This window comes from Fundulus heteroclitus, chromosome 4 (assembly GCF_011125445.2).
Source record: "Fundulus heteroclitus isolate FHET01 chromosome 4, MU-UCD_Fhet_4.1, whole genome shotgun sequence".
NCBI classification, from domain to species: Eukaryota; Metazoa; Chordata; class Actinopteri; order Cyprinodontiformes; family Fundulidae; genus Fundulus; species Fundulus heteroclitus.
The window spans coordinates 19,126,475-19,152,214 of NC_046364.1; the positions used below are offsets into that span (position 1 = coordinate 19,126,475).

Consider the following 25,740-nt stretch of genomic DNA (forward strand, 5'->3'; position numbering starts at 1 on the left):
ACAAAGATGTATGTGATTTATAAACGCTTTCATTTTTATTATTCTTAACTTTGCTGCTTTTATTTCAGGCCTACTTTTTTCTTTAAAATTATAAATAAATTATTGTAAACAAGTTTAACTTCCGGCCTGCAGGTGGCAGTGATGCCCCCTTGCAATTGGTTCGCAAGCCTCCGGCGCCATGCACCACGAAGAAGGAGAACAAAGCCTGCACATTTCAGCTGCGTAGGAGCATCTTGTGATTGTGAAGCGTCTGTCGCGGCTTTAGGAGAACCTCGGGATGGCAGACGTCACAACTACCGATACACCTGACGAGGAGCCGAAGCAAGAAGAAACCACCGCGTCCGTCCTCTCTGAGACGGACGAGACTTCCCAGGAAACACCGAACGGCGTGAAAACGTGAGTAACAATGGCGTTGTGCTCCTCCCTACAGGAGCTGCTAACCGTTGTAGCTAAAATGGAGGCTTCGGATGCTACCAATTGTTAGCCTAGAAGTAACTGGCTTCTGCTGCGTGAACATAATGCCTGTGACTACCCGCATGGTGGACGTTTTATTTAGACACTACCTAAATTAGAAAGCATGCATAGAAAGTTGGTTTTAAAAACGCGGCGCTCTCGTCAAAACAGATAGCAGCGGGCAAGCTACGCTAATTGTTAGCTTGCTTTAGCTAACAATAACCCGTGGATGGGTACGATTCTGCTGTGCTTGGGAAAAATAACCTGCTTTAGTTCATTAATGAGATTAATTCAGGCTCATTCATCAAAAACGCGTTTGGCCGATAAGAATCACAGTTCTGCATCAAGGTGAGCCCAGAGGTGCGTCTTCTGGAGCCGTCAGGTAACGGGACATTAGCCGCTTCCCAGTGATGTTGGGCTAAAATGTTAGATTGGTTTGTCAAAAAAGCATAGTGCAGTTAAAATCCCACCCTAAAATTAGAAAAATAAATTATCAGAGGAGGGAAAAACACCAGCTATATAAAAGTTAATTAGTGTTTCCCCTCTAAATAAGCATTTATACGTATTACAGATGAAAGATTGTAATAAGCTTACTCTTCCTAATATTAATAACAATAATTTCTTGTGTGCTAAATTTGTGCATGCAGAGTATTTATTTATTTTTTTAAATATGCAACCACCAACATTCTAAATATAACTCAATTATTGGATTAAATGAAGGTGAACCTGGTTGATGTGGGTTTGATGTTACTGGGTTTCAATCCACTATGTTGGTCAGAAGATAAATTGAGCAGGTTTATGCTTTTTATTCTTCTTCAATGATCAACTGGCGCATATCGCTGTGTCAACTGTCGGCGTTTATTCACTGGCTTCCAGTGACTTAGCTGATTTCATTGCTACTCAGTATAAAACAGAATTGTTGGACAAACTGTGAAAAGGGTGTTTTGTTTTAATATAAATGAGCCAACAATTGCAAACAGCATTGTTAATCTATCCCTGTGATACTGTGATGATGACCTGGGTAAAGTGTTGACTCAGCATTTAGCCTCCAGTCAATATTGCAGATGCAGTAACTGTCACACGTTGAATAAAAATTAATATAAACCTACACAGAATTTAGTCCTCTATATGATAAAATTATAAACTGTCAAACTAGCAAATAGCTAGAATTTTTATTTTTTTTATTTGAACATGTTAAAGGCAAAATTTGTTTTACCTTCCCTGTTGTCTTCAGTATTTTAGTAGTGTAGTTTGTGTTCACCTTTTATTGTAATAGCCTATAACATTTCATTTATAACCACCTTAAGATCACCCGATGGATAAACCATGGTACTAAATAAAAAGATATATAGCATAGCAAATAATTTGAACTTGCATTCAGTCAGAAATCTGCAAAATGACAAGGCTGTGGTTGTCCTTGTAGCTTCATAGGATTGATTTATATTGAATGTGGCAGGGAGCCGGTGGAGTTAATGTACAGGTGTGAAGTAGATGATGTAATGATGCAAGCTGCTGTCAGTTGTATTAGCTGCAGTTTATGGAGGTTTTTTGGGCATACGGACTGTGAGGTGAGCGGACTGTATACCAGTTTGGCAAAAGTGTGAAGGAGGAACTTGCTCAATGTTGCAAAGATGAAAATAAGTTAACCAGGTGATGTTATGGATGTTGGAAAGTGAAGGAGAGGATGAAGAGGCTGTCCAGGATGATGCCGAGGCTCAAGTTTCTGCCATTTGCAATGCATTTGAAATGTAGGCTAAATGTTTTAGTTCAATACACTTTTTAGAGTAATTGGAAAAGTAATCGATAGATTAATCGATAGCTGCAACCCTAATTTTGATTAAGAAAGAATTGCCGTGACCACTGGCTTGCATTGGTTTTGACATTCTGCAATCTTGAAAACGATCATCTTGTAATTTTCAAGCCTGTTCAAGTATTGAAAATAAGAGACAATGCATAGAAAACATTTGTTTCCACCTTTTATTCTGTTATTGGATTTCTGAAGCATCAGATGTGAATTTCTAGAAATAAATACCAACTCCCCATAATGTTGGGTCATCTGCATCGAGTGAGGAGTTTTACATCTATGCCATGAGTTTTATTGTTTAGAGCTGCTAAGCACATTCATGGCACAGTTGTCTTTAGAGAATGTAGAATTAGTTTAGTGTGAGGTTGTGGCAGAGATTTAACTCGTACACTGTTCAAACCTTTAAGGTAAATTTACTCAGGTGTTTGCCTATGTCAGTCCATCCAAGTGCTGCAGTATATAATTGGCAAGTTGAATGTTAAGTAATGAGTAATTAACCAAATACAATAGTTTGTTCTTGGGATTATTGCACATATTAATATTGAAATTGGAATGGTGACTCAATTTGTGAATTTATTGCTATAATATCTAGCAAGAGTTGATGGTGTAACTGTCTCTCTTATTCTGTGTTAAGCAAAAGTACCATTTGTAAAATGTAAATTTAAAAACCCACTAGCACAAAAATGTTAAATTGCATTTGTTTGTTGTAATATCTCTAACATATCTGCATGACTACATTGTATTCCTTGGTGTGCGGATGGGCGCTTCTTTAACATTTGGCTGTTGTCCCATTTTCTAGGGACAGTGAAGAAAGTAAGCAAAGCAAAGAAAAGCATGACGGCAAAGAGAAGTCGTCCAGCAGCAGAAGAGGAAATCGCTTTCATCCCTACAAGGAGAAACATGGAGGGGAGAAGAAGGGCTCTCAAAGGAACCGCGTGTTCATCAGCAATATACCTTATGACATGAAGTGGCAGGCAATTAAAGATCTGATGCGTGATAAAGGTAATGTCCCTGGTGATGGGGATGGTGTCTTCCCTTCTATCATCTGATCTGATTGGAAGTCCTCAATCTTCTAATAACCAGGAGCATCCTCCTCCTAGTGTTTACTCCTGTAGTTTGTAGTTTTTCTGGTAGTTCTTAGAGCCAAAAAAAAAATGAAACAAAATCGTGTGATTTTTAGGTTATTGTTGTTTTTAGTCAAATTTCTTGGGATGGACACCAATTCAGTTTTGGGCTGATATGTGATAAAAGGGAGATGAACGTGGTTACATTGTGACTTGTTTTTTTTGGGGTTTGTCAGCTCCAAAATGAATCTCCAAACCAGTCTTAGAATTGATTGTTGAATGTGTTTCTGTTGTATCTGTTGCAAGGCAAATCCTGATCGTGAATTCAAACATTGAAATGTTTTCACTTTTTACCTAGGGGGGATGTCAAGAAGCCCTTTGAGCTTAAACTCTTACCGCCATGAACGGAACCTGTTGCTAAACTGATCATGTTGAAGTGTTTTGAATTTCCCAAGTTTATTATAGCTGTGTTTTCTCTGGCCTTGGCCTTTGGGTGTCTCAGTCGCTACCCAGAAAGGCATGGTGTTGTCTGGTGGGATGTTGGTCTGGGCTGACTGTTGATCATTTACGGGACATCTCCATCCGTAGCGGCATTGCCAAGGCCAGCGGCAACTTGACGACTTGGTGACCTTAAATTACTTTGTTCTTTTGGTATTTTTCCTTTGTATGTCTCATGTAGTTGGTGAGGTTACATACGTGGAGCTCTTTAAGGATGCTGAAGGAAAGTCAAGGGTAAGTGATGTGGCCAACTTGCTGCACGAGGTTTTAAATGCCCTCAGCAGGCTCTCATTAATCATGTGCTCTTTTAGGTTCTGATCCTTTGGCTCTACTGAAGTGGAGATACTGTATGTTGTCTTTAGAGCCTAATAGATGGATAAAGATCGATTTTTCACTTAAATGGGAGATGTCCTGTAGATTTTGGGAAAAGTAGTTTAAAGAATTCCTACGAGTAAATCTTTTGCATTTGTTGTTGTCATTTAAATTGGTTTGTTTTGGCCATTTTTCCAAACTGGAATGTGGTTTGTGGGGTTTTTATCAGATTGATTGAGCCTCATGTCAAAGAATCCTTATTTTTCACAATATGGCACAGCTTTCTCTTCAGTGGAGCGAAACTGTTTTGAACTATCTCATTTCTTTTATCAGTGTTTTTTATTTTAATTTGCACAAATGCATTTTAGGGAAACTATTGTATACCAGTGTAATTTTCCGTAAACATCAAAACAAAGGGATTTTCTCTTATTGGTACTGTGTTGCTGATTAAAGCCTTTAATTGGTAATAGTAGTAAAATGCTGTGCATATAAATGTTTTTTTTTTTGTTTTTGTTGAATTTGAACCAAAATGTCATGTTATCTATAAAAACATTGTATATCAGCAGTTTAAATATTTATGAAAAATATATTTTTGTAGTGTTTAATGTTTTTTTTTTTTTTAACCAAAAGAAGCACAAACTTCTAGCTCAAGCCAATCTGCAACGCAAGACAAATATTTAAAATGTTTTAGAAACTTGTTGATATACACACTAGATGCTTTTTGTTTTGTTTGTTTCATTTGATTTGAAACGTGATATTAAATGTATTTTGTTCACTCCTTGGGTGCCACCTGGATGCATCTGCTGCTTCCTGATCAGGGTTGTGGGTAAGAATCTACTTTATGCTTTCAAATATCATCATCTTTAATTTTCCATGTGGCTTGATTTTAATAGATTCCTCTTGTTTCTCACTAAAACAGTGTGGTTGAGTTCAAAGATGAAGAGTATGTGAAGAAGGCAGTTTCAGCTATGAATAAGCATGACTTAAATGGAAGACCGCTCAACATCAAAGAGGTGGGACGTTTTTTCTACGTCTGAACAGCGTTTACTAAATGTTTTCATTGTTTACATTAGGATCTTAATTTCAAGTGAAGTCCCCCCACCCCTTTTTTATTTATTTAAAGAGACAGCACCAAAACAAATCTTTCTGTCTAACCTGAGAACGTGGGTAAAAAGACCAGCTGTGGGGCAACAATAACGAGGGATTCAGACCAAAGCATTGCTGTTCAACTTTAAATAGACCACAACTGAATGATTTCAATGGGAAAAGGAAGAATTAAAAAGCAGCATGTCTCCTTTAAGAGATGATAAATCTTTAACTGCTTTGTAGCAAAGTTAAATCCAGGTATGATGAAAGCATATTTTATGTTCTGCTTATTTGTACGATGCTATTCATTTCAAAAGCATTGCATTGCAGGCAGGTGGGCATATTAATAAAAACACATTTGCTTACTACAAGAGTTGCTATGACTAAAACCTTTGTTGGTTTGTGTATATAAAAACAATCATAATCAATAGTTTTTGCCCTTTTCTGACAACAGTGGAATCTGCAACAAGATTTTATTTTGTTAGATTTATTATGAAAATTAAGTAATTTAACCGGCATCTCTTGCTAAACTTATCTCAGCTTGATGGATTGCTCTTGTAGTCGTGTTGTCGATGTCCTTGAAGAAAAATGTTGCGCTTTTTCAAAGTCCTTTTCCCAAGTGACAAACGTCTTTTTATATTTTTATTCAGTTTCAATTACATTTCAAACCAAAGATCCCTTTAGCTTCAGATGTAATGAGGAGCTATGTGTTGTGAAATGTTTTGCAACATTGTTTTTGTCTTAAAATCACTTTGAAATGCATCTTTTTTCAGACGCTGCCCAGATAATGCAGATGTGGAGTTCAGTACTATGTTAAAGCATATAAATGTGGTTCTGTCGCATGTGTTGGAGTGAACAATTAATATATATATTGGACTTAAAATTATCAGTTGTAGTCCAGACTCGTTAAAAACTGATATAGTGCTTTAGTTTGCAGCCACCAGGAACCCCTGAAACCGATGCCATCTTTAGCTTTGTTAGCAGCTAACTCAGCCAGTGGTGGTATTCACTCTCTGCAAGTCATTTGTATCTTAAATGTTCCTCTTGTTAGGGTTTCTTTTCTCTGTAATGTGCTCAATGCTGTCTTGTTTTAAAATATGAGTATCGGACATAGTTCAGTGTTTCCGCGTGATAAAAGGTGGTAAATGAAATGAGCTCAAATTAAGGTAATTAAAAAAAATCGTCACCACTTCAATATATTCTGACATTTCTATTGATGCTGATGCCGCCTCACTCTGGGAAAATGTGAGTTTTCACAACTCTGGCTCCATTTTCTTCTCTGAGCTCACTCTTTCACCCTTCTTCATGTCCAATGTTTCCCCCACCATTCTGCAAGGGGGGGTGACCCGCCCCCCCTTGCCAAGACCCTCCCCTCCAAGGAAATAGCGGTTATGTAATGAATTATTAAATATCTCTACATGTTCACGGTTAATATTAAAATTATTAGCCTAAGTAGTGCCAAAGCGCGTTCTAGGCTATTTCTGTCTCGATGTCGTTGCTCCTTTCAGCTCTCCGTGTCAGTCACATGTGGCACGTCGCACCGCAGGTAAACGCACATTCCCACTACAAGAGAGCGAGCAGAGCTGCTGCTTTAACAAACATATCTGCGTTATTTAAATCCACCCCGTTTCTGATGATGGCAGCACTAAAAGCTCCCGCAGAGTCGGGGATACTAAGCATCTGCGAGCCACAGAGCCTGTTCTGTTGGGGGAAACGTACGGCGGTCATCAGAGCAATAAGTGCTGATATGAGCCAACTAGTTAGCCCAGACAGAACTGTATCCCTAGTGTCGGTAGCATGTTTGCCTAATATACGAGGATGATCGTGTCGGCTTAAACCCGAGTCATAAACATTTATGCTCACTATAGCATGTTCTCGATAAGAAAACGACTCTGTGATTCATTTTCATGTATTCAACAAAAAATACACTTTGCTCTGAATGTCGCACAACACCAAATCTGTCTGCTGGAAACTGGAATCTGTCTGAGTCTGAAAACAGATGGCTGCGTGTTTCCTGTTATTGATCATATTCTTGTAGACTGCATCATTGGATTAGAAAGAGATCTCAAATATAATAAAAGCACTGAATAAAGTTACACTTGAATTTATTCTAAATTCTGGCAGATTGTGTTTTTAAAGAGATTTTCATTCAGTCAAGAAGTAGGAAAGAAAAGCCACGTATAAAGACACATGATAGAGACAGAAACACAGAAGAAGACATATGGATAAATAAGGGAAAGATGGAGAGAGACAGAAGCTGGCGGCTCATAGAAAGCTGTATTCTGAGATAGTAATGGAAAGTTAAGTGGAAGGAAAATCTTTGCATGGGTCAGTGCTGTGAATCCACCGCTCCCTCCCCCCCAAAAATGTCTGCTTCTCGATTTTTGTGGTGTAGTAAAAGATATTGTAGAGGTAGTAAAAGATGGTAAATTCAACTCTGCAATTATTGTATAAACTCTGTAGTTACAGGATGTCAAGCTTAAATGGTACACCTTCATAATTCTAGCAAATGAGAACATGGTTTAAAAAAACTCCTGTAAATTTTTCTTTGCAAAGTGTATTGAGCAAAAGCTTTAAATTCATATGCTTTTTGAACAGCTTAAAATTAATCCACTCATATTTGTTTTTGTTTTTAAAAGGCGCGTTTTACACGTTTTTCTCATTTAAGGACCCTGACGGGGAACACGCTCGGCGGGCTATGCAGCGCATGGGAGGAGGTCAGCACGTGGGCCGTGGGCAGGACATGGGTCCTGGTGGGATGAACGTTCCCCCTTCGATTGCCAACAACCCCAACATCCCGCCTGACGTGATCCACGCTCTGCAGGCCGGAAGACTGGGGAACACGGTGTTTGTGGCTAATGTAGGAGCAAAGCCCTGATATTTTGCTCAGTCTGCGTAGTCGGGGTTATTTTAAGGTGCAGTTATGTTTCTGTTTTGCAGCTGGACTTCAAAGTGGGCTGGAAGAAGTTGAAGGAGGTGTTTGGCATGGCAGGTGTGGTGAAACGGGCTGACGTAAAGGAGGACAAAGATGGAAAGAGCCGGGGAATGGGGACCGTTACCTTCGAGCAGCCTCTGGAAGCTGTGCAGGCCATATGTATCCTTTATAAACCGAATATTACCAAAAGCACAGCAACGCTGGACAAATGTTTCATTCTGCCTTTAACCTTAACTCCTGTGTCAGCCATGTTCAACGGCCAGATGCTGTTTGAAAGGCAGATGCATGTGAAAATTGTAGGTTGAGTTTAAATGTTAACATTGTAGTATCTAAAGCCTTGTAGAGACTAGAGGTACAAAAGATAAAAATGTCTTGTCTGGACTTGCAGGATGAAAAGTCTCTTCCCCCTGATGATTTCTGTCCAGTAGAAAAAGCAACACCGTTGCCACGTGAGTAGCAGACATTGAGCCTTTTTTTTTTAATACCAGCTTTTGAAAATATTAGACACACGAAAGTAAAAACTAGTGTTGCAAGGCATTTTTTATTGTGAAAATTTTGCTTTGATTGAAGTGCGAAACAGTCGTGATTACTGCTTTTAAATGCAGTTGTATTGTAAAAGTTGTAATTTCAACCTTTTTCTTGAACTTTCTCTCCTTTTCTGCTGTGTCGTAGGGGGCCTAGGTGGCATTGGTATGGGTCTTGGGCCTGGAGGACAGCCTATAAATGCAAACCGCCTTGGTGGAGGAGGAATGGGCTCTATGGGACCTGGAGGTCAGTTTTTGCAAATGCCAAAATATGCAAAAAGCACTATACGGGTGCTGGTCATATAATTAGAATATCATGAAAACAGATTTTTTCCCCCTGTATTCTATTCAAAAAGTGTAACTTGTATATTATATTCATTCAATGCACACAGACTGATATATTTCCAGTGTTTATTTCTTTTAATTTTGTGATTATCACTGACAACTAATGAAAACCCCAAATTCAGTATCTCGGACATTAGAATATTACTTAAGACCAATATAAAAGCAGGATTTCCAGAAATGTTGGCTAACTGAAAAGTTTAACATGAAAAATATGAGCATGTACAGCACTCAATATTTAGTTGGGTCTCCCTTTCCCTGGATTACTGCAGCAATGTGGTGTAGCACGGGGTCCATCAGTCTGTGGCGCTGCTCAGGTGTTTTGAGAGCCCAGGTTGCTCTGATAGACGCCTTCAGCTCTTCTGCATTGTTAGGTCTGGTGTGTCACATCTTCCTCTTCACAATACCTCAGAGATTTTCTATAGAGTTAAGGTCAGGTGAGTTTGATGGCCAACTAAGAACAGGAATACCACGGTCCTTAAACCAGGTACTGGTAGCTTTGGCACTGTGTGCAGGTACCAAGTCCTGTTGGGGAATAAAATCAGCATCTCCATAAAGTTGGTCAGCAGCAGGGAGCTAAAACTCTCTGGTAGACCTTGGACCTCAGAAAACCCAGTGGACCAACACCAGCAGATCACATGGCTTCCCAAACCATCACTGACTGTGGAAACTTTCCACTGGACCTCAAACAACGTGGATTCTGTGTCTCCTCTCTTCCTCCAGACTCTGAGACCTTGATTTCAAAAGGAAATGAAACATTTATTTTCTTCAGAGAACATAACTTAGGACCACTCAGCAGCAGCAGTCCTTTTTGTCTTCAGCCCAGGCGAAACACTTCTGACTCTCTTGTTCCAGAGTGACTTGAGCCAAGAAATGCTGCAGCTGAAACCGGGTCTTTCATACGTCTGTCCGGTGGTTCTTGAAGCTCTGACTCCAGCTGCAGTCCTCTCTTTCTGAATCTCCCCCACATTTTTAAATGGCTTTTGTTTCACAATCCTCTCCAGGGTGCGGTCATCCCTATTGCTTGTACACTTGTTTCTACCACATCTTTTCCTTTGCCTCTCTATTAATGTGCGTGGACACAGAGCTCTGGGAACAGCCAGCCTCTCTAGCAATGACCTTCTGTGTCTTTCCTTCCTTGTAAAGGTGTCAGTGTTCGTCTTTTGGACAACTGTCAGGTCAGCAGTCTTCCCTGTGATTGTGTCGCCTACAGAACTAAACAGGTAGACCATTTAAAGGCCTTTGCAGGTGTTCTGAGTTAATTAGCTGAGTGTGGTACCAGGGGTCTTCAATATCGGACCTTTTCATAATATTAAAATTTTCTGAGATGCTGAATTTGAGGTTTTCATTAGTTGTCAGTTCTAATTGTCAAAATTAAAATCAACTTTTTCATGATATTCTAATTGTATGACCTGCACCTGTAAATGAACTCTGGGTGCTTGTTTTCATTGCTCACAGTTTGACTCTGCCGCTTCTCCTAATTTAATGCAAAGACAAGCAAATGTGAGCTAATTTTGATACGTTTTAAATAAATATATTTATTTTTTTGTGCATTCAGTGTATGCACTTTGATGTAGCCTCACTGAGATGTCCTCCTGCCACAGGTATGGATTCAGGTTACGGAGGAATTGGCAGACTTGGTGGAGGTAAGGTTTCTTTTCTAGATTGGCTTTCCCTGTTAATAAAATGAAACTGATCCTACTTGGTGCTGTGTTTACCAGGAATGAGTGGGGGTGGAGGGTACGGCGGCATGGATAGCATGGGCAGTATGGGAGGCTTTGGAGGCAGAGACATGGCACCAGTTGGCAGAATGGGAGGTAAGTGAGCATTTAAACTTTAGTTGTGCACAGATCAAAAACACAAAGATTTACTGGAGACTCCAGCATAAAATAACTCTTTAATCTGTGGAGATATGTATCGATCAGGAATGGGTGGATTGGATCGGGACTTCGACATGCCCATGAACCGTGGATTTGGGGATTCCTTTGGAGGAATGGGTAAGTCATATATTTATCCTTCCAGGGCATTTTTCTGCCTTATTCACAACATAACTGTTGCATTTTTATTCTCAAGACTCATTTTAATTTCTCATCATACTTGGCTCTTAATTGTGTAATGTGGCTGTTTTAAATGTGATCTAATCTGGACCAATGCACCTTCTGTCCTTTAGGTGGTGGTTTTGGAGGAGGCATGGGACACATGGGAAGTGGATTAGGTATGGTAAAAATTAATTTGTTTAACTTTCCCTGTCCCTAAATGCTTATGCATATGAAACACAAGCGCTCAGTATAAAACAGACATGAAAATCACTCACCTTTCGGCGAAAATCGCCGTTTTGAATACGAAATCGGTCACCTATGTGAATCCGATGGCAAAAGGGGGCGGGGGTTATCACACAGAGTATCATTACGACTACATGAGAGCGGCACGAAGCGCGACTGATAGTGGATGATAGCGCATGAAGGGAGCTTTAATGAGGCTCCCTTCTAACTGATTGGACTCTGCTGATCAGAGCGGGATTCATGGGCTGACCCGAGAGTAGACAACAGTTGAGGCTCAGCGATTTGGATGCTTGGACTTCGGCCGATGTTGAAGGGACCGGTTTGAGAAGCTGTAAGGTGATGTTGACTGACTCAAGCTAACTTTTAGCTTTTAGTGACTTCACTAGCTGGCTCCATTATGAGATCTAGCTCAACAAATTAACGTTAACGATGTTTCCCTGGATGTACCGTATGAAATTGGTGTGAATGCTGGGCATTCACATATGGTTCTATACTTATTAACCTATTTTGTGACAAAATACATTTGCCTTTCAAATTTGAAATCCAACTATGTACAGTCATCCTCAAATTTATTCTTACCCTTCCATTCACTCAATTAAAAACTGAAAAAGGTAGTTATAGTAATAATGATAATAGAAGAAAAATATCTAAATTAAAATGTTGTAAAACAAGACATTGCTTTTTAACTGTGGTTGACAAGAGTAATCAACAAAATAAATCAAACAAATGAAAGCACTTTGCTAATGAGCAGTGGACCAAAATACCTGACAGTGAGTGCAGAGTCTGAGAGTTACAGCAGCTGATGCCTCATCGTGAAACTCGCCTGTAGTCAGAGCGCAAAGAGGAGAGCCTCTCTGTTCCCTCATCCCACCCTGATTTACAAAGCTGAATAACATATAATATTTTTAGTATTTTTTTTTTCTTCTTTGAAACCGTTGCACTAAAACTTCCCTGAATTTTATTCCCACACGGCTTCAATCCCATGTTCACCTCGTTTACTCTGTGCCTCTGATAACTGTCCTTTATTGTGCTGTGGATTCAGGTAGTATATTCAGATTAATAAAGTATTAAATAAGGCTCATTCAGAAATTTGTTATTTTTTTTATTTTATTTTTTAGCTTTTATTAATAAACAAACATTTACTACATAAACACAGAAAAGTAGCGAAAATAGGTACCATTACGTACCGGTATGCCTGATTTAAAAACAACCTGCAGTATTTTTGCTGATATGTTTACACTGCAGTAGGAACTGTAAAAAAATGTCAAGGTTGGAGTTTTATGAGAAATAGTCATTTATATAATATCTTTTAGTCCAATTGAGTAAATTCACTTTTGCAAGTAATTTTATGGCTGGAGTATTTTTGGTAGTTTCTTTGTTATAGGTCCTAAATTTAAGTCATAATGGTCCTAAGTCTTAAACGTGAGTTGGTGACACCTTCAGGAACCCTGTATACCTGCAATTAAACAGATGTTGCAGGGCTGAGACCCATTACCATGTTAAAACAAACATGGGTGTCTTTGTATATAACAGGTGGTGGAATGGGCAGTATGTCCATGGACAGAATGGGCTCCAGCTTTGACCGAGTAGGCATGTCAGGAATGGACATGAACCGTGGCTTTGGAGGCTACGGACACATGGGTGGAGGCATGTCAGACAGGGGATCGGGATCCAAAGGCGGCTGTCAGATATTTGTGCGAAATGTAAGTGTGGTTTATATGGCTAAAGCCTCCAAAGTATAATAGAGTATAATTAAATAAATGTTAGTAATTAAGCTCCGAGCTAAATAATTGTCCGTTGCCATTTTATCAGTATAGATATTACTTGTATATTAGAGATGCACTGATCAGGCTGTTCCTTCCTGGCATCAATTTCCATTTTTTTTTTAAGGTCTGACCTGCCAACGTAGTCAGTTTCAAAGTGCATGTCGTTGATTAATTTCCTTCCAGAAAGAAAATTGTTTTGATTAAATGAAAAGGGGGGAAAAAAATTAGATTTTTATATTTGATCTATTGATCACTGATTAGCGCTGATCAAGGAAAAATGAGCTGAATCTGTGGCCGGATGATATGTGCATCTCTAGTTTATGTCTAACGTTAGGATTCTGTTTTTGTGACCTACTGATTGAGCTATTTTGTGTTGCAGCTGTCCTATGACCTGACATGGCAAAAGCTGAAAGACAAGTTTAGTCATTGCGGTATGAATTACATTTTGTTGTTTGATCCCTTGGTTTTTCATAGTAATTAATCTATGAACCAATGGGTTATATTTACAGCCTTAACATTGAATATTTTTGTAATAGTCTAGTTGCGGCATTAAGTTATTGGTAACTCTTGTTTCCCGCAGGTCCAGTAATGTATGCGGAAATCAAAATGGAGAATGGAAGGTCAAAGGGTTGTGGGACGGTGAGGTTTGATTGTCCAGAGAGCGCAGAGAAGGCCTGCAGGATGATGAACGGAACCAAGATCAATGGTCGAGAAGTGGACGTCCGCATTGATCGCAACGCTTGAGAGATTTTTGTAGAACCCCAGTAACACTTTCAGGCCCCGTACCAATCATTGTTTTGTTTTAAAAACACTATGACTTCATTTGTCCCTGGTTTCATTTTTGGTTATATACTACATAGCTGTTTTACCTTTGTTTTATAAACCCAGTTATAATTTGTCAGGCAGTTTATTTGAACAAATAAACTTTTTAATTTTTAAACTGTTTGGACTCTTCTTTAACTTGTAAAGTGAGCCTAATTTTTTTTTCTCAACACCCATGTGTGTTAGCTCCAAATTCATGGAAAATTTTTGTCACAGATGACTAATAGTTGCATAGTTTTGTGCATTTGAGGAAGGTGGACTCCTGTTTTTTTAATCACGCCTCTGTCTGATGACAGACCTGTCAGGGATTATGTTTGTAACAGGATGAGTGGAATATTTTTAACTCTTTATGGCTTTTCTTCCCTGCTTATAAAATCTTATCAGGCTGCATTTCTGACTCACCAACACATTGAGAGCTGACCGTTCTTAGGATGTTAAGTTTATTTGACAGACTTGGATCTTGCATAAAGATCTACAGGTAACCAAACACAGGCGTACTCTTGCATGGTATTTTCACAACCAGGACCATTTCCCCTCGACATTTGTTGATCTGAGCAGCTTAACATTTTTCTGAGGCCATTTTGGCTGTTGGTCTCAGAAAATATGTCTTGAATTCTGAGGTCAGGTTTTAGTCACTGCACAGTCGTATGGGATTATTCCCAATAATCCCTAATTCATATAAAATGGACATGGTGGCAAAGAGGATGTAGCAGATAAGACAAACAATTCCCAACTTCCAGTCCAGTCTCCATCCGTTGACGTGCACTGCTACAAAAAGGAAGACGATGGAAAGAAGCAGCGTTGCTGAAATGAAGATCAGTCCAGTACTGTTCACTTCTACCGGGGTGTTGGTGTCCACAAAGGCAGTCCTGATAAACCAGGGCAGGCCCAGGCACAGCATGTCAAAAACATTGGACCCCACGATGTTGGACATGGCCATGTCGGCTTTCCCTGATTAAACAAAAAACAGGGTTAGATGCTGACCGCCTTTGTCCTGTTGGCACGTTAACACTTTGTTACACTATTACCTTCTCTAGCCACCATCACACTGGCTATGGTGTCAGGTATGCTGGTTCCAGCAGCAAGCAGAGTGAGTCCCATAACTGTATCTGGTATGCCGAGGGTTTCACCTGTGAAAGGAAGGAATACCAGCGACACATTGGCTTTGAAGGGACTCGAGGTTTATTGAAACAACAGGCCTTCCAGAGCGATCATGTTAACAACCATTCACGTAATCAGTCTTCATAGTTGGTGCTTTGTAATCTGGGGGCAATTAAGCCGTTTTGCGGCTCATCAGTTTAAAAGAGTGTGCATAATTTATTGTTCATGCTCTTTTGTTTTAGCTCTTCTGTTAGGATACTAATCACATTATGCATCATCAGACCTACGGCTATCGCATGATTTCTTTGTCCTTTCAGCGAGATCTTGGTTCATCTTTGAAGTTCACATCATTGTTGTATAGACTGAATCTGTTCTTAATGCGGTTGCCGGGCCATGTATGTACATTCTGCGCTCACATGACTTGGGTTTCCTCAGGGGCAGCGTTATAATCCAGCCCTGACTGGCTAGGCACAGAGCCCACTGGAGTTACAGTGTATCAACCCCCCCATTCTCCGGGACAATGGCATCTCAGGAATGAACCAGCAGACCCACATGTGACTCTGCAAAGTAGACGGTTTTTCCCACAAGTCTTGAAACACTTGAGCTCAACAATGGTTTACTCAGGATGGTGCTGGTTTACTACTACTTTATGCTGAAAATGTACACTGGGGGGACAGCATTGACGTTTCAATTTCTTGTGGGTTATGGATAGTTTAAGTTTATGATGCTTTTATACATTAAAGAATGCTTATTCTGCAATGGAAAAAAGAAAAAGAAATCTATAGTAGTCAGATCCCCTTAAAAGAGGCTACTCACCCACAACAGTGACCATCCAGACCAGCATGTATGTGAAAGCTGATATCCAGACCGCTGACATCAGGAAAGTTATCATGAACCACCGTTTCCAGAAACGTCTTCTGCAGTCAGGGATGGTGATGAAGAGCAGAGTGATGATGGGCAGAGCCAAAACCCATAAGATCCTTTTAAGGTCACTCTCTGGTACAGCAAAGACACTTTTTTGCTCTGTTGGGAGGAAGGTTGGCAGCAAGCTCTGTTACACGGTTGGAGCTGCTGAGAATGACTTATTCTAAAACAACTAAAATAAAATGTACCTTCAGTGATCTCATTGAGACCGTGCAAGCTGAGCGACAGGTGAGAGTACCCTGAATCATCTTGAAAGATACCACTGTCTGTTCTGGAGCGTCCGCGGACCCGCAGGCTGGTGTCATCGTTCCAGCCCATTAGAGGCTGCGTCTCGTGCTTCTCAGCAGAACCTGGACTTAGACAGGTGCAGCAAGGGCTCAGCTTCCTTAGGACAAACTCACTGATGCGGAGGTCAAAGCACAGAACCACGATGTAGACGCCGTAGACCAGCAGTAGACAGGCTGCCTCGTACCTGTCGACAGTACATGCAGGTTAGAAGCTGACATTCGCTTACTGCTGGAAAAAAAAGTGGACAGCCTTGTGGGTTTAGATCTCTGTGGGAGACCGTCTTCAGAAAATCTCGAACATCCATCTATCTTGTACTGCTGCTGTTCTTCACACCTTGAGCCCAACGTATGCTGGCCTTGTCATCTATAAACAGTCTATGTTACCAAAGAAAGATGAAAGCTACTGTCAAAAAAACTGGGTTATGAGTATTTTCAGGTAAGAAATCTAATTTTGAGGCACTGAATTTTAGCAAAACCTAAACTGAGGAAGCAACTCGCTTACGCAATTATGCAACAAATCCCATCAGGTAAACATCAAGCAAAAGGCTCATATAGATGGAAGTCTGGACAGGGCCAATGAGCTGGACCCATTCTTTAATAGGTTCAGTTCAGGAACAAGCTCATCCTCCTCTCTTGTCTCCAGCCAGACAGACATCCCACCCTTCTCTGACACACAGCTTTCCTGTCAGACCTTAAATGTTCCATCTTCCACCTCAGTTGTGGATTGTTCTGCTACAAGTTTGCCTTAAACCAAATTGGGAGATGCTGTTGCTCCCTGTGCCTCCCCTCCCACTTTTCTGTCTCTAGAAGTCAGGTGAAGAGGCAGCTGAAGAGACTGAACTGTAACAAGGCTGCAGGTCCAGATGGTGTCAGCACCAGAATCCTGAAGGTCTGTTCAGAGCAGCTGGTATTCTCTTCAACCTTAGCCTGACCCAAGAAGGTTCTATTGTTGTGGAAGACATCCAGCCTTGCTCCGATACTGAAGAAAACTCACCCTTCAATCATTAACAACTATAGACCTGTTGCCCTGACAACGCACATCAGGAAGATCCTGGAGCGACTCCCGATGGTCCACCTGAGTAAGCACACAAGCACATACCAGGAGCCCCTGCAGTTTGTCACCATGAAGTTGGAGTTGAAGACAAACATCACACCTTCTTCAACAAACCCACTGTCATCTGGACAAAACAGGCAGCACAGTGATGATCGGGTTTCTTTTAATTTCTCCAGTGCATTTAACACAATTCAGCCTGGTTTGCTTTGACGGAAACCCCAGAAGACTCAGGTGGAGGCCTCAACAATCACCTGGATCAATGACTACCTTTGAGAGACCAAAGGAATGTGTGTCTAACCAGGTGGTCGGCAACACAGGAGCTCCACAGGGGACTGAACTATCACTGCTCCAAAGGAGTTGATTGTAGATTTCAGGAGAGACAGGGTTAGCTCAAACCCGCCTCTCTCCCATTGACGGCTGGAGATGGGCACGAGCATCCCTCGCAACCCCACAGGGGATAGAAAAATATAACGACAGTCAAAACATGGTAGTAAGATGGTTTGGACCGCGACAACTTGCAGTAATTGATAGAACCATGATTTCTGGTCTCATAGCACAAATTCATAAGCAGAATGTCCGACTATGAGTTTATAGCTTTTACCTCGAGCAAACATTAATGCTGCAAGACCATTATCCAAAGCACACCAGCAGGCCCAAGTCAGAAATTAGGGTTTTTAAGTGGCCTTATCCAAATTCAGAGCACCAAAATTCCTCTACAGTGATGGTATTGGTTATTCCAAACACTTGAACGCAATGTTTGTTACCAACGATGGCACAGCCTGATTACATGAATGAATTAAGAAAAGATAGCATGACTGGGCATGAGTCTGCCCTGTAGCTGGTTACAACCAACACAAGTAAATCTGTGTCATTCTAGCGTGTAGTATTGCTTGAAAGTCACATTTTCTGCAGTTGTAATTCTGATGACAAGTAGAAATACTTTATGATCTTGTACAATTAATGGTAGTTAGTGCCACAACAATGAGCAAAGCCCAATGTTTCTCTGACTTGCAACTAGAACACGCTTAACTCTTGTGGATGTAGTTTCCAAATCTGACTTCTGAGACAAGTCAACACAGCATTACACACTTTGAGGAAATGTTACTTCCTAAATAGATCTGGAGAAAATTGTATTATTTTTATTTTTCAAATCCCCTGTTATGGGGAGAATAAGTAGATTAGAGACCCTGAAATCAGAATTTTGACTTGGTGTTCACCAAGCTGCCTGCCCCCTGTTTGGTATCCAACATCCCAGCTCCACATATAAAATTAAGTTAAACGTGCAGGTTTGAACTATTTATCACCTCTACTGATTGTCTGTGGTGACACATATAGCACTGCACAATGTGTTTTTGTGAAAAATGTTTCTTTGCTTTTTGAATCCATGAAACAGAAGTGGAAAATAGTATAGCTAGCATCGAAACTACCAAAATAATCAACTCTGGTGTGGCGTTGTTTGCCAGATCAGAGCTTCTAAGGGAACCCAGCATAATGTTAAAATCCTTATTATATTATGTGTATAATATTTAATCACATTATACACATAAGAATATATAGCATTTGAGCTTTTACAACACGTTGAATTGTCATGTTGATTGTTTTATTTTGGACCGACATAGCTGTAAACTGTCCAAGTGATAAATCAAAGACATGAAAGGACTGTACGTTTGTTTTGTGATGTGTTTCCACATTCTCCGGGTCATTGCTTTGCAATAAACAACTATATTTGTCTTTTATAACCAGTCTTCTTAGGTTGTGCAAGGTCTGAAGATCATGTAACCATCAGCTGCTGAGTCACTGCATATAAATCAAGCACACACAAACTCACCAGAACACCTTGTTATCGGAAATGATCCCAATAACGGCAGCAACACTGATTCCGTATGCCAGGCAGTCCCTGAACAGGGGCCAGCAGGTGAGACGCCCCGCCTGATAAGGGAAGCAAAATAAATGCTTTTATTATGTGTAAAGCGAAATGGCCATGCAATTTCTGACCAAGTAAAGACACAGCTGTCATACAAAAGGCGGTGGGAGACGGGTACCCTCTACCGGGATCTGTGAGTTTGTTGTTAAAATGTACCATAGAGGCCAAAAGTCCACAGGCCGCACAGATTCCGAGCAGGTTGTACACAGCAGATCCCACAATGGTGCTGATTCCAATGTCCCCCTTGGTCACAAACACACCTGATGAAGGAAGCACATGAAAAAGTTTGGCTTTGGATCCAGGAGCAATAAGGAAGGATTTCTAAAAAATAGTGGAAAAGACAAAGAGCAGGCAAGGTTACTAGGTCATTATCTATCTATCTATCTATCTATCTATCTATCTATCTATCTATCTATCTATCTATCTATCTATCTATCTATCTATCTATCTATCTATCTATCTATCTATCTATCTATCTATCTATCTATCTATCTATCGCAAAAATTCATAAGCAGAATGTCCGACTATCTATCTATCTATAGACTATCGATCGATCGATAGTCTACTCTACATAGTGCATAATATGCATACAAATGTTGTTCCTATGCTTGTTTACCCAGAAAGGCTGTGACCAGTTCAGGTGCAGAACTCCCTGCTGCCATGAATGTAGCTCCTGCAACATCCTGAGACAGTCCCAGACCTGAGAGAGACCCAAGAGATAAATTAAAAAAATAAACTCATAATCTACAAAACAACAAACAAGTTAGAATTTCAGGGTTATGCCTCATGTTTTTGATGACATTCGTGTAATCATTTCCCCTCCGTCTTAATTTAGTTTTAAATAGAAACAATTCAGTTAAGCAGTCACCGTTTGTCTAAAACATAGCCAGCGGGAAAGCTGATCTGGAGATTTCTACTGTAATTCATTTGGTTAAATAAGAATGCTAAATATTCATCTACAGTGCCGGCCCAAACATGAGCAAACTAAGCAGGGTGCTTTTGTTGTTACGTAGTTAATAGATCTCAGGAAAAAAATAGACTACTTTTAAGCTTGACGATTTCAATATAACAGATTTAAAGTGTTTAGAACTATTTTAGATGGTATAATATTATTTTTGATGATACATTGACAAATGCACCGGTTTTCAACATGCCAAAAATGTTCACACAAAGTTTGCTAAGTACGCCATAACGGTCATAATATAATGCTGCTGGTGTAGTCATTTCTGCTGCTTGCATCCCTGCAAGGGTCAGATTTTGTTGTGCAACTGTTTTGCAAATTAGTGATTAATAAATGATTTCCAGCTCCTCCTGTTTGGTGGTGCTAGGAAGGAGGGGAGAAGCTTAAATTAAATTTTACACAGCCACACCAAATAATTATGTCAGAAAACTAAACATTATCTCCACTATTACATTTTGTACTTGGTATTTTTTAATCTGTATATTGGAAATGCTGTTGGGTTCATAAGTTATGTGAACTAATGATCACTTGACAGGAAGTGGTTCCCCTTAAATAAATTCTGCTTAAAGGCCCATGCAACCTTAGTCTGGCTCCGTTTGTCTGTTCTAATGTCTCTAATGTGAGAATCACCTGACCTCTCTGTGTCCGCTAGAGGAAAATGCTTGAAAATAGTTTGAAATTTGTATTTTTGAGCTTGATTTACTATTAATTAAATTCTGTTCTATTCAGTTTCTTCATATAGTGCCAATTCACATCACATGTCATCTCAAGGCACTTTAAAAGTCAATTTAATCCAATCCCACAGACAGATTGGTTAAAACGTTTTGCAACTTAGGAAACCCAGTAGGTTGCATTGAGCCACTGACTTGCTGCATTCACTCCTCCTAAATGAGTGGCGTGTAGCCACAGTGAGTCGCTTGTGATACAAATATATAGTTTCAATCTTTCAAAAGTCCTAAAATTAATGAAAACTAAAGAAATGATGTAATGGCAAGATTACCATGCAATAAAAACCACATAACAGAAGTGAGGTAGCAGCTGTTTCAGCACCAGTATTCAGAGGCCTTAAAACAATCCCAACGGCAGCATGCAGCTTACACAATCAGCGTCTGACACTCGAGCGAGCACCTTTGTCCTGGCACTGCAGTTATCAGTGAACGTCACGGGCCCTCAGACCAGCCAGGCAGTTTCATCACCAGCTGGTTTTAACTGGAATTTATTGAGCAGAATGTCATTTGGACCCGAGATTGAGGCAACAAAACCCTTCCAAATAAAGAGAGCCTTTGAAAAATATTCTCCAGGGATTTCTGCAACACTCGTTTAAATAGCAAGTACTTTGAACTTTGACAAAGCTTATAGTTAGAGCGGCTTAGGTTATCCTGAGCTATCTCTGTAGGTAGGGGTAGGGTTAGGGTAGCTGCTGCTACAGGCTTAGGTTGCTGGAGGACATAAATATCTATATTTCTCACTCTGCTGAGTTCTCCTACTGTTCTCCAATTTGCTAAGTTTGTTGTTATTTCAGCTTTTAACTTTTTGTTATGTATTTTTTCTCTTAATAGTGGGTACACCTGGTCTGGCGTTCTGTTAGCTTTGAGACCATTCAGGGAAGACAGATCATCTGCCATTACCATATAACATAGAAAGGATTCCTGATCAATGTGTGCTTCTGTGCTTGTTGTGTCTCTGCTCTGTCTTCTCTAACCCCTAGTCGGTCAAGGCAGATGAACTGAGCCTGGTTCTGCTGGAGGTTTTCCTCCCTGTTAAAGGGGAGTTTTCCTCTCCACTGTTGCTTCTTGCATGCTCAGTATGAGGGATTGCTGCAAAGCCATCGATAATGCAGATGACTGTCCACTGTGGCTCTACGTTCTTTCAGGAGGAGTAAATGCTTCTTGTTAAGACTTGATGCAATCTGCTGGGTTTCCTTAGATAGGAAACCTTTTTAACAGATGATTTGATTTAATTCGACTTTCTAAAGTTGAGTCTAGAGTTGGCGTGTTGTGAATTGAATTTAATTGAATAATTTAGCAGGGAGCAAATAGTAAATCCTTTAAATTGTTAAAAAAAATTTATTTATGGACTCTCGATTCCTTATTAAATCAAATACAAGTAATATAAAGTTATATAACAACATAATAACACAAACGGAACTTAGCACACCTTTAACACAAAAATATTACACAAGATGTTTATGGAGCTTACGTTCACTTATTACTTCTAAAGATGGCAGGAAGTAATCATCACAGACTATGGAAACAGCCAGAAACATGTAGAATATGAGCATGAAATAAATGACCAGGCCCCCGTCCTTCCTCTCCTGCACCGTGAAGAAACCATCAGGAAACTCAGAGGCTTGTGGTGCGATGCATTCTGAGTCATTCTCTAAAAACATCCGGAAACAAACACACTGATTACGTGTTATCGCTGAGAAAATCTGTCTGATCAAACAACTCGTAGGCAGCGTGGAGAATCTGACAATGTTGTCTGAATTATTGACATAAGTTACTCTGTTCCAAATGAAATTCCTGACTAATTTTTATTCATAATTAAATCTTTGTACAACCCTTATGTTTTGTTATGTCTCATATTTTTCTTATGTTAAATTAAAATGTGATCTGTAGACTAACGCTATAAAAGCTAGAGCTTAGTTATTACACAGAAATCTGCTGGATTTAAAGAAACATTTAAAGTTTGTGATGAGCATTGGTTGTAGGATTACATCCTTTTAAATTAAAGGCTTTGATTTGCATATTTAAGATTTGTTGACAGTTGTGTCATTTGATAAAGAAATAAGTTAATATAAAAGGCATTGTGTTTAAGGGTGGAGGCAGGTGTTGACCACCTCTGATAATGAAATCTTGTTTCCAGCGTTTCAAAAGTGTACACATAACTTCCAAGCTGTTCTGATGTAAAAGTGATTTTAAATTATTTCAAATCTTTTGCCACACAAAATATAGAATCTGTCAGTTGCAATGTTACTGAAAAACGAACAAATATGTGAGAAAGAAATACAAATCAATTGTCCAGTATCTGCAGTGTCCCTTTTGCAATGTCCTTGTGGTCAAATATATAATGCTTCATAATACAATTTAATTTATTACATTTTATTTAAAGGCATCATTCACAGCACTCAAGGTCACTTAAAAATGAAAAAGGCAAGACTGAACCTTTCTCCATAGTCATTTGTGCAATGATAAACGTTGATCCTTTGAAATCTCTTTGCAATCTACAGCTTTAGCTGGAATGCAAAGGTCAGGAAAATGCCACAGAATGGCTGGGCTTAGGCGTGAGCTCAAGGACAATCAGTGCTGCAACCGAATCCAACTTTAACAAACCATTACTTTTAATTTATGCAGCCAGAGATTCCAGATTTTCATTTTCATATTTTTTCCTCTGATTAATGTATTAGCCTTGCACTCGAATTCTAAAATATGATGTAAGCTGTAAAACTTTTTAAATGATTTATTACAGTGTCAAAAACTGGGACTTTTAACAGGGGTTGTGACCACTAACCACTTTTTAGCGGCGCTGTGTATGTGTATACACACGACATATACATATAAAGTTGCCTGCCTGATAAATCATCTTTCATAATATCCTGTCTACACAAGAAAGCAAGAATAGCTTCAAAGTGGATTGAAGTTTTTATGTTTTTTTCTTTACGTGCACATATACCAAAGATTCAAAGAGTGTCATTGCTGGTGTGCAGCGTATACTTTAAATTTATGGAAATATTACTGTTTAATGTAACTGTTTCTTTAGCAAAGTAGTTGACAGATTACCTCCAGACATCACCTCTTTTTAATTCACATTTTTTACTTTTTTTCTGTTGGCATCCTTTTCTCAAGACTATGTGTCGTTATGAGGATATTCCTTAGCTTTTTTTATATGCCTTTTTTTTTTTAACTTGTGCTTCACAACTTTTATCAGTAAACAGTTTAAAGTAGACCTAGATGTTACATTTCCATTGAGTCTTTTCTTTACCAACAACAAGCGACAGCAATAATATCACATTCCGGTCTCCAAAGGCTGATCAAATCACATTTCATAAGTTGGTTAAAGAAGTATATGTATCAGAAACATATATTTAGTTAAAAAGTATTTCACAAAGCCTGAAAGAAACGTTCAACTGATTTCAAAAACATGACAAATTTTAGATTTAGCCAAACAATTGAAAACCCCATCATCTCAATAAGACATAAGCCCAGCCTTTATGCTCATGCCTTTCTGATTTTTTCCCCCTTCTTCATTACTTTGGGTTTGAATAAACAAAGCTTCTTTTGGTTGATTAGAAAAACAAAACCCTAATCCCTCGCACAAATCAGGATACTTGTATGTGCTTACCAAGAGCCCGGCGAACCCTGACAGAGTGGTTTTCCTGAGCGGTTTTTGCTGTAAATGACACAAGATGAACAGAGGCATACAGAAAAAGGACAAAGCCCAAAAAGTAAGGTATGAAATCCTTTCTCCTTTTTTTCTGCACTGCTGGAACTTTATCCATAATCATTTGACAGATAAATAAAATAAACGGAAATCAACCAGTTTTCCAAAAATCAGTGTCCCATTAGTCTAACTGGTTTGCAGAGATTTAAAGAGGGCTGAACCTGTTTGCAAAATCTACCTCTACACTAAACTACAAGCTGCCCAGAGAGATTTCTAAAAGGGGGGGAAGCATCCTTTAAGGTCTGGTGGTACTACAGAGAGAGTGAGGGGGCGATCACGAGTTGCGAGTCATTCCACTTGACTTGGAAACGGACCCCTGAGGCGCATCAGAGGGTGTAATTCCATCACAAGCAGGCTTGCGCACAGCCCCATCGCTTCTTAACGGGCGGAAAACGTTTTATTTTCTCAGTGGTGACAGAATTACAATGAAATTGGCTGGAGCTGAGGCTTTGGGAGCAACGCCCACAGATCAGAGTTGTCCTCAAAGCCATAACATGAGGAAAAAATAATTTTATGGTCCTCATATCAACGGCAAGTGGATTTATCTTGACATATAATGAGAAATGTATCCTACAAAGCCAGCGTACTGATAAAAAATTAAACTCCTAACATTAATATGTCACTGCCAGTGTTGTGCCAGAAGAGGGGGTGTGTTAGAGTCTGGGGTGGACAGGGGTTGTTTGGACATGCCTAAGTCAGGTCACCCCCAGTTTGAGCAGCCAGCAGGTTCTGGATCTCTCGGTTCAGACCGCTGGTACTATCAGCTGAAAGAAGGTCGACTGGACTCATGCACTAATCCGCAAAACCAGTCGTGAGTTGTTCCTATGCTTTGTTTGCTTCCATGCCACATTACGCATGGTTAGACCCTGCGAGGAGCAACACTGTGTTTGGCCATAATAAAATCAGCAAACATAATATTAAAGAAATAACTTAAAAAAACTTTATAAGCATGTTGTTTGCGTCATATTTGCGCTTCTTTTGTTGTGATGACGGGGTGGTGGTGTATCCAAACAGAGCGGTTACGCATTAAGGTCTGCTCACAAACATCCATAAGTCAATGGCGCCCCTTAGTGGTTTTGAACGGTAATGTCGCTTTGGTTGCTGCTGACACACTACTACAGCTCATCCCGTATTTTTATGTAATTATTTGGTGCATTTGAG

The 25,740-nt window shown here is 39.7% G+C and overlaps 2 protein-coding genes across 4 annotated transcripts; one reads left to right on the plus strand and one right to left on the minus strand.

Annotated features, from left to right (window-relative positions):
• Window positions 1-168: 168 nt before the first annotated feature.
• Window positions 169-14,002, plus strand: myef2 (myelin expression factor 2). 2 transcript variants are annotated; one of them, XM_012877145.3, is made up of 17 exons: window positions 169-396; window positions 3,057-3,259; window positions 4,001-4,053; window positions 4,950-4,957; window positions 5,051-5,144; window positions 7,886-8,077; window positions 8,158-8,311; window positions 8,399-8,448; window positions 8,541-8,601; window positions 8,825-8,923; window positions 10,623-10,664; window positions 10,740-10,835; window positions 10,929-11,015; window positions 11,189-11,233; window positions 12,834-13,003; window positions 13,446-13,497; window positions 13,647-14,002. In XM_012877145.3, the coding sequence occupies exons 1-17, from the start codon at window positions 278-280 to the stop codon at window positions 13,808-13,810; spliced, it is 1,689 nt and encodes a 562-aa protein (XP_012732599.2). In that variant the 5' UTR covers window positions 169-277; the 3' UTR covers window positions 13,811-14,002. The 2 variants fall into 2 exon arrangements, with proteins under 2 accessions (XP_012732599.2, XP_012732600.2); XM_012877146.3 differs by having other exon boundaries at window positions 278-396; window positions 10,944-11,015; window positions 13,647-13,810.
• Window positions 14,003-14,310: 308 nt separating this feature from the next.
• Window positions 14,311-24,684, minus strand: slc24a5 (solute carrier family 24 member 5). Of its 2 annotated transcripts, none has more exons than XM_021323870.2 (9): window positions 24,481-24,684; window positions 22,339-22,383; window positions 19,795-19,878; window positions 19,335-19,438; window positions 19,083-19,183; window positions 16,102-16,385; window positions 15,806-16,012; window positions 14,917-15,018; window positions 14,311-14,839 (listed from the first exon to the last, which is right to left on the minus strand). In XM_021323870.2, the coding sequence occupies exons 1-9, from the start codon at window positions 24,641-24,643 to the stop codon at window positions 14,517-14,519; spliced, it is 1,413 nt and encodes a 470-aa protein (XP_021179545.2). In that variant the 5' UTR covers window positions 24,644-24,684; the 3' UTR covers window positions 14,311-14,516. The 2 variants fall into 2 exon arrangements, with proteins under 2 accessions (XP_021179545.2, XP_012732569.2); XM_012877115.3 differs by having other exon boundaries at window positions 22,339-22,518.
• Between the last annotated feature and the right edge of the window lie 1,056 nt (window positions 24,685-25,740).

Excerpts from the sequence above, each read along its gene's own strand:
- myef2 (XM_012877145.3), top strand. The coding sequence starts at position 278 with ATGGCAGACGTCACAACTACCGATACACCTGACGAGGAGCCGAAGCAA. Across the intron at positions 5,145-7,885 it reads GACCGCTCAACATCAAAGAG|GACCCTGACGGGGAACACGC; the intron begins GTGGGACGTTTT and ends TTCTCATTTAAG. Across the intron at positions 10,836-10,928 it reads ACCAGTTGGCAGAATGGGAG|ATATGTATCGATCAGGAATG; the intron begins GTAAGTGAGCAT and ends TAATCTGTGGAG.
- slc24a5 (XM_012877115.3), bottom strand. The coding sequence starts at position 24,643 with ATGATTATGGATAAAGTTCCAGCAGTGCAGAAAAAAAGGAGAAAGGAT. Across the intron at positions 19,439-19,794 it reads ACTGGTCACAGCCTTTCTGG|GTGTGTTTGTGACCAAGGGG; the intron begins GTAAACAAGCAT and ends TTCCTTCATCAG. Across the intron at positions 16,386-19,082 it reads TCCGATAACAAGGTGTTCTG|GTACGAGGCAGCCTGTCTAC; the intron begins GTGAGTTTGTGT and ends TACTGTCGACAG.